Source organism: Pelodiscus sinensis, chromosome 5, assembly GCF_052426305.1.
Source record: "Pelodiscus sinensis isolate ZL-2025 chromosome 5, ASM5242630v1, whole genome shotgun sequence".
Classification (NCBI taxonomy): Eukaryota; Metazoa; Chordata; order Testudines; family Trionychidae; genus Pelodiscus; species Pelodiscus sinensis.
This window is the reverse complement of record NC_143056.1, coordinates 82,248,786-82,256,918: the sequence shown is the minus strand read 5'-3', so window position 1 is coordinate 82,256,918 and position 8,133 is coordinate 82,248,786. Positions and strand designations below refer to the sequence as shown.

Genomic DNA, 8,133 nt, shown 5'->3' with positions numbered 1-8,133 from the left:
TTATAAAGGATCTGAGCTGGCCGCAAGTGAGGGACTAGCTGCCTTGCCTCAGGGAGAGGGGATGGAGAGACCTGCAACAATCACTACCACAGCTGGCCCTAGCTCACAGCCAATCTTAACCATGGGCCACATCTGGCAATGGCTGGGAGCCAAATGACTGCCGCTGCCTTCCCCTAACACAGCCTTGCCGAGATGGGTAGGCCCAATGTGCCTGCGGTGCCTCATCCCCAGCTAATCCTGGGACGGTTTATCTCTGTGGGCTGAACCTCTAGCTCAGAGATATGAGGAGCTGCAGGTCCTAGGAGCCACCTGTGCATCACCCCCTCATTAATAGATTGCACACCAAACACAGGTAGGGGGAGTGGGCCATATACCGTTTGGTTACAGAGGAGCCACTGGGCCAAGTTTATCAGGGCCCCTGCGACCCACAGAGAAATCAAGCAGTCCTGTCCTCCAGGGATGAGCATGCTGCTGTGGAGACAAGCATTGCCTTGAAAGGCTTGGCTGGTAAGAGGGTCCTTTGAATAAATCTTGATAAGAAACAGCCAGCCTAAGGACAAAAGCTCCCTTTCTCCAGTAGCTATAGCCGGATACAGTGGCCTTTGGAGTTTAGTCATGAGGCCGCCTTCTGACTGAACAAAGCCCAACTGCATGGAATTTTAAGCTAATATTAGGAATCAGGTTTAAATACTTCCTTTGAACTGGTTTCTAACAGCTTGACCAATTATTGTGGCCAGGACAAAATGGCTTTGCCATATTTGAAAACCAGTGTAAGTGGGGAGAGAGATTTAATATTATTTGGTGTCCTGACATAAAAATGGTTATATTGGGTTAAACCAAACGGTCCATCTACCCTAGTTTCCTGTTTTCCAACAGTGGCCAATGCCAGGTGCCACAGAGGTAATGAACAGAACAGGCAGTCATCAAGTGATCCATCCCCTAACACTCATTCTCAGTTTCTGGCACAATGGTTCTGGGTGTGACCTTTGAATTTCCATTGCGTGTCTAATTATTTTCTTAACGGTATTATTTTTGTTCATTTCCTCCCACTGGAGACAAGGACTGACCCCAAAGAGGTATTTATCCTCAAATTTCACTGTAATTGAAATATAGAGATGCAGGATATTCCCAGAAACATTGCAAAAAAACAAACCAAAAGCCAACCAACCAAAAAAACCCCAAGAAAAATCTCAAACCCAGAAACAAATTACAGAGATTTCAATTATAGAGAACAAAAATATCCCCTTGAGCCTCAGGCATTTGCTCTAGCATGGTGGAGAGGACTGGGCAATCGGGCTGGAGGAATTCTTTAATGTGTGAGTATTTCACTAGAGCTGACTTTACTTACTCCACGAGGTGGGAGTGTCTCAGACAGACACATGCAAGGAAAAACATGTGAAGCCAGAGATGGTCAGTAACACCCTACCCCTGAAATTGCCACACCCTACTTCTGTCTCTATATTTACACACAACCCGTATTTTATAAGACCTACTTCAGCACCATGGAAACATAACAAGATGCACGCAAGGAGGTGCAGACTAGGAAGGGCCACAGAGACAAAACAGAGATTTTTTCCATCAACAGGCTGAGTAGAGACAGCAGCCGAGGAAATGCACATCCTTGCTTCTCCTAGCCAGGCAAACAGTCTGAGCTAGCTGAGTCTTCCATACCGCGGCCCCATTTCATTAACCAGATGCTCCCATTCAGTAGGCATTCTGGCCTGAGAAGAAAAGCAAAGCAAAGGAAGTAATAGAACAAGGCAGGAAAAAGATAGAGTGAAAAGCGAAAGAGGAAAAGGAAAAACTAGTGACTGGATGGTTCTCTCCCGCAATCTAGGGCACATTCACCCCACCTACTGCTCTCAGCTGGCACATTGCTGTTTATTTACCAGCCTTGGACTCACAGCAAGCCCTTCACAGGGCAAACAATAAGCCATCCTCAGCTTATCCCTGCAGTCTAGAGACACTAGATCTGTTAGGAGGCTTCTCTGTTTCATACCAGCCATCATGCATCGGCAGGAAATGCTAATCCGCTCTTCTTTCTGTTTGGTTTGGGGATGGTGCACGGAGGAGCAGAGTGAAGACGCATCCTGTTGAGTGCTGGTACTGCAATCCATTACTGTGCTTTAGATGCTAACATCAGTGCAAGTACAATGTGTGACAGCCAACACATTTAGAAGCCTGCCTGCAAAATGAACCTTCAGCGTGAGACACAAGTCTTCTGAAGTCCACTGAATAGTCTCTGTTATGCCTGATCCTGGAGTGATGCCACCAGTTCTCAACCTGTTTAGCACTGTGGGCTGCCTATGCAGCTCTGTATTATGTGGGCTGCAGCCCCGTGGTATACTACCTGTACGGCACTGAGGTACGGGCTGCAGGTTGAGAACCACTCCCCCTACTTCCCAGCCCAGTTGTGTTAGCAACCGTATCTCTTCCTCCTCATTTCCGAATAACTTCAGCTACTCTACACCATATTCTTATAGTTTGGCTCTTCCCATCCAACCACACCTATTAGGGGCTGCCAACTGTAGTAGGTCTGTCTGGTCATTTGACTTGCCCCAGTACCTGAAAGAGGTTCCCAACATTTCTCAAGAATCCTTTAATTTCGTCAGTTTACCTACTCTCTGATATCTGTGCCGAAGCTCAGAGCCTTGACCCACGCCACGTTTACAGGAGAGTTGATGCATTTTTGCCCCACGCTCTCAATGCTGAAAGACCAGCACCACCAGTAGTTGGACTCCCAGAACAGAGCTCCTGTCTGTGAGTTTCTTTCACTTCTAGTTTCACCCCTGCAAACTATTGCTCCAGCTGTGGCCATTCCTGAGCTTTTTTTGATTCTATTTACTTAAAAAAGAAAAAGAAAGACAAAGAGGACAGGAGAAAAGATGAGAGAATGCCCTGTATACACGAGGGGCCCCTGAAGTCAGTGGAGTTGCAGCAGGGATGAAAATGTATTTCACCTTGTTTTGCTGGTGCCATTCCAAACAGAGTTCTGAGAGCTGATGTCCTGCAATGGCCCTAGCAGTGCAGAGCTCCCCCACCCTCAAAGAACTGATAGCAGAGGGCTAGTGGGAGCGAGAGGACAGCTAACAGTTCCTTGAACTTCTCAGCCCCTCCTCAAGCAGGGGAGAGGAATCTTTTTTCTATCAAGAACCACTGATCCACAGGAAAAAAAATATGAGTTGGGGGGGACACCGTCCCATGGGTGGCATGGAGGGTTGGGGCTTCCCCCAGGCTCTGGGTTGTGGCCAGGGTGCAGGAGAGGGCTTCAGAGGGAGGAGGTGCCCTAATTTTTCCCACTCCTGAGGCAGTGCAGTGCAACACATCAGCTGCATAGTGGTGCACATAAAATTCACATGGCGGGCGTGGGGCCAAGGGCTTTTGAATGTGGGAGGGGCTCAGGCCTGGGGCAGAGGGTTGGGATGCAGGTGTATGGGGACTCTGGGATGCAAGAGGGGCTTCCAGGTCTGGGGAGGGACTCAGGGTGGGAGTGGGGCTTGGGCTTACCTGAGTAGCTCTTGAGCAGCGACGCTGAGAGGTTGCTGGTGCTTGCTAGTCCTGGGGCACTGTGCTGCACCCAGGAAGTGGTCAGCAGGTCTGGCTCCTGGTGGAGATGGGGAAGGGCATGAGGTTCAGCAGCCCCACTGTGCTGGCTGCTTCCCTGCTGGCCCCAGCCGAACGCTGCCCCAGCCACCACTGCTTTGTGTGGGGGCCAGCAGGAGGCGTGCTTCCCCACCAGACACCGTGGGGAGCTTCATGGGGAGCTGCGCAGCTGAGTGGCTTAATGAAAACTTAGCTGGGGTGGGCTCAGGGGTCTGGGCTTGGAGTGAGGGGACTCTGGGGGGGGGGGCAAGGGATTTGAAATGAAGGAGGAGGCTTGGGGCTGGGACAGGGCATTGAAATGTGGAATGGGGTGCAGGCTGGGGATGGGACAGGTGGTTGGGGTTTGGAGGAAGGGGGGGGGCTCCTGGAGGAGGTTAGGCTGTGGGAGAGGGCTCAGGGTTGGGGGTGCAAGGCCTGGGAGGAAGTAAGGGTTTGGGAGGGGGTTCCAACCTGGGCCAGAGGGGTGCAGGAGGGGCTTAGGGTGTGGACTCTGACTAGGTGACATTTACCTCAGGCAGCTCCTGGTGGCACAGTGAGGCTAAGGCAGGATCCCTGCTTGCTTGCCCTGGCTCTGTGCTGCTCCTGGAAGCGGCCACTACATCTGGCTCCTACGTGAAGGGGCCAGGTGGCTCTGTGTGGGGCTTGCTGCCCACACCTTCTGCTTTTGCCCCCTCAGCTCCTATTCAGACCCCAGCCAATGGGATCTGCAGAACTCACACTGATAGTGGGGGCAGCACACAGAGCTTCCCTGGTCACCCTTGCACCTAGGGACATGCTGACAAGCCTGTGCTCATGGCTCTAGCCCCATAGGCAGGGAAGGGTGAGGTTCGAGGCTTCTGGCCTGTGGCATAGAAACTTGCAGCAGGCTGGATGAAATGAAGCAGCAGGTCAGATCTGGCCCATGGGCCACAGTTGGAGAAGAAAAAGTTCCTGTTATTTATGCACTGAATAGACCTGCTGTGCTAGGAGCTGAGGCGGAGGATGGCCTTCTGTTTTCCTTGCTTAGCAAATGGCTCAGTTGAGGTAGGTTTGCTGACAGCTTAGTTAAGGACATTTATTAGCTGCATGGTCAGAACAGGATTCTGATGCTATGTGAAATCAAATAATAAGAGAAGAATTGGGTGCACCTAGGAGAGGGTAAGAACACGTGGATATATAGAGAGCAAGCTGACACCATGCTGGGCCAAACACACTGAGTAGATGGGAAGAGCTAAGAGCCTTTCTAACTGCTGAAGAATATTTCAGCAAGGTATAGTCACGTGTGTAAACACACAGACGTCTGGTATCTCACTGAAATTTGTCTTCCTAGTCCAATACTGCACATCTATGTCAGTAAGGTCTTTAGAATAAAAAACATCAACATAGCAGTTTCCTCTCTAAAAACAAAGAAGCAGGTTAAGCTACTTTTTTTCTCCCAACAGCAACATATTGGAGATCAACCAGTCATTATTATTACAAATAGCAGGGTCAGTGCACAGCCCGGGTAATGCAGATTTTCTAGCGAAGGGATATGGTCAAGTCAAATCAGGCCTCATCTGTGGATTTCACGAAGGACAGGATTTACAGACATTCACCAGTGTAGAAATTAAGTGGAGTTTTTTCTTGTATTTAAATATCCACTTGGATCGGAGACAAAAGCATTCATAGCATCATTGCTACAGTACAAGAACCAGGAAAAGAAACCAACTAGGACCAGGAACTTCCAAAAAGAGCAAAGGGCAAAAAGCAAAAACAGCACTAGGGGGAGAAAGTAAAGGAGATGTTTTAACATTCTTCTGGTTTTAATAAACTAAGTATTAGACAACACAGGGAAAAACATCTTCCAAAACGTGATTTTTATTTGGACAGTGCCCCTATATAAAAACTATATGCTGGAACTGCCAAAGATGAATATGTAAACAGATCTGCAGCAGTGACACAGTTTAGTTTACCTGGTTGAAAACATGCCTGTGTACTGCAGATTACATACACACATGCTAATATAGATGCATATTTATAAAATACATTGCAAACACCGCATCACTTTTCTATGGACCCCCAATCTAACAATCTAGGCCAAAAACCTGACAAAAGCCAGGGAAGGCAGAGTGAATGACGGAACCTTATCCCATTAATCCTGGGGACTGCAGGGGACTCAGCAAGAGAGACTCATGTGACTCCTGGAACACTATGAGCTGGGTTAGGATGGAGAGGCAGCAGCAGACGTAGTTTTTGGGTTTTTGCTGAGCTAAAGAACACAGGAGAATTATTTAGTGCCGCATGCTCATTCTACTGAGGCAGGCTGGAACCCCATGAGTAGCGTGTGGTGTATGAACTGCTGATGCATAGTGCACACTAGCTCTAAGCTTGCCTGCACTGGAGTGTACGCTCACTAATGCAGGGAAACCACTCTCTAAAGCAGGCTTGTGTACTTATTGTGATACCACCACACCTCAGGGAGCTGTTACTTGAGGTGCCAAGCCATTGTAAGAGTGGTGTTGTAGACCAAGCCCTACTTCTGGACTGAAATGAGGTCCAGGAACATGCTTTACCACATCTTGTGGAGGCAAACTAGGGGCCCAACTTGTCCTTTAACATGGCTGAGGAGCAGTACCATGAGCAAGGCATGGAGCCACACTGACCCTGCGGGGCAGGGGAGAAACACCAATGGTGTCAGCAGGTTACATCAGCTTACATTAAGGCCAAGTTTGCACCGCCTGTGACAAAAGCATTGCTGTCCCTTACTGCTGCAGCAGCACAGGCTGCCTATTGCCATAATATTAGGACAGCAGTGCTGCCTGCTGCTACATTACAGGACCTGGCCTCCCTGCTGTAATGTTGCAAAGTTGCCTGTGATTCTGGCACAAGGGAGACCTGGTACTCCCTCCCGCCAGGCTACTGACAGAGCTTTCCCTTCCATTGAGCCCTAATCTATTAAACCTGCTCCTCTTATATAGCCTGAAGTGTGCCATACTGCCCTGTGGCGTCACTGTGAGAGCTGCTCTGCTAGGGATGAGGGTTCCCTCTGCAGAGGGCTCTCTTAGCCTGAGTGCGGAGCTGAGGGGACCAGCTTCAGGAGTGAGACTGATAGACAAAGGGATATGGGTACTCCCCTCAATTTCACTGGGGGCAGAACGAACCTTCGTGAGCCACAGTCTCTCGTCTTCATGTTAACAGGACTTTCTTGTAACAATTCCACCTCCCCCTCCAGCAAATCTTAAGAACACCTTCCAGGGCCCTGGAGCTGAACCCTAACTAAATACAATGAAAGGAACATCAGGAGCACGTGTGGGCTTCATGCTGGAGCACAGTTCTTCCCACCCCTTCCCCCGCCACCTGCCAGCGTCCACTCCCACTCCTCTGTGCTCGGGAGACCGAGAAAGGGGACGGGAACCTCAGGGCAGAGACAGCTGTGCCTGGAAAGCCCTCAGAGGAGATCTGGCCCCCGGTAAGTGGTAGGAGTGAAAGGTATTTGCAGTGACTCTGTGAGCTCATGCTGAGCAGGCTGCAGCTAGAGTCTGCACTGGTGCTTTGCCCCTTCCCTGAGGCAGCTGTTTCCAATCTGAAGAGGTGCTGTGGAGAGGGAGCGTAGGGGACTGATCTTTCATAAGGAAACTGCAATCAAGGCTAGTCAGCCTTGTCTTTCTTCTTTGTGGTGAAAGGGACTTTGCTGGCGACGGCACTGCCCACAGCTCCCACGCCGCTGGTCACCACTGAGACGCTGCCCTTTACCAGTCCGACACCGGCGGCAGGGACGCTGGTCACAGCTGTTTTGGTGAGTTCCAGGCTCTTGCTGCCAACCCAGGCAACTCCTCCCAGCGTTGCCCCCACAGCACCCCGAGTGATGCTGAACAGGCCTCCCGTCACTCTCCAGATCACTCCCGCCTGCTGTTGTGGATGATCCTTGCTGGAATCTGCAGGGAGAAAGACAAATGGGGAAGCAATTAGAAGCATTATCTCCTCAAACTCTTCTCCCAGGCAGCTCTGGTCAATTCTAACAGTGCTGGGTTCCTCACCACCCCAGCATAATAGGAAAAGGCAGACACCCCCCTTTCCCAGTACCTAGACTTTCCCCCAGGAATACCCCTGCCCCTCACAGCAATGTCCAGGACATTGGAGCAACCAATGACAAGACTGTACCAGAGAACTACAATTTACACCATCCAGTGCATAATGGGAGAAGGCTTTGGAGTTTAGTGAGTGCATCGTGAATACCCATTCTGTGCAGAAAAGAGCAATAAAGCGGAGTTACCTAACTATCAAGATTCAGTGCCTCAATTTAAGGTGAACCCCATTAACACTGGGGATGTAAAATCCCGTTTAAGGGATTATATTGTTTAACCAGTTAAATGATTAAAGATGACCTCAGGTGGAAGGGGGGGGGGGGGTGCTTCAGCCTGCTGCTGGGCTAGAGCAGCTCCTGTCAGTAGTGGGTGGGTTTAACCGGTTAAACATTCACATCCTTAATTAACATGGGATATGATTCCTCTCCCCTCTACACTAACTACTGCAAGCAAAGCAGAGGGATTGCTAGCATGAGATGCAAGAACT

General features: G+C 49.9%; 1 protein-coding gene across 8 annotated transcripts in view; it reads right to left on the bottom strand.

The window, feature by feature from the left end:
- Positions 1-5,419: 5,419 nt before the first annotated feature.
- The window catches only part of LOC102449934 (transmembrane protein 263-like), a 404,675-nt gene continuing 401,961 nt past the window's right edge, over positions 5,420-8,133 (bottom strand). For 7 of the 8 annotated variants that reach the window (XM_075927549.2, XM_075927555.2, XM_025185343.3 and 4 more), the window contains one exon: positions 5,420-7,496. In XM_075927549.2, coding sequence (XP_075783664.1) covers positions 7,210-7,496 — 287 coding nt within the window. In that variant the 3' untranslated portion in view covers positions 5,420-7,209. The remainder of the gene's footprint in view (positions 7,497-8,133) is intronic. The other variant, XR_012903541.2, reaches the window with a different exon arrangement.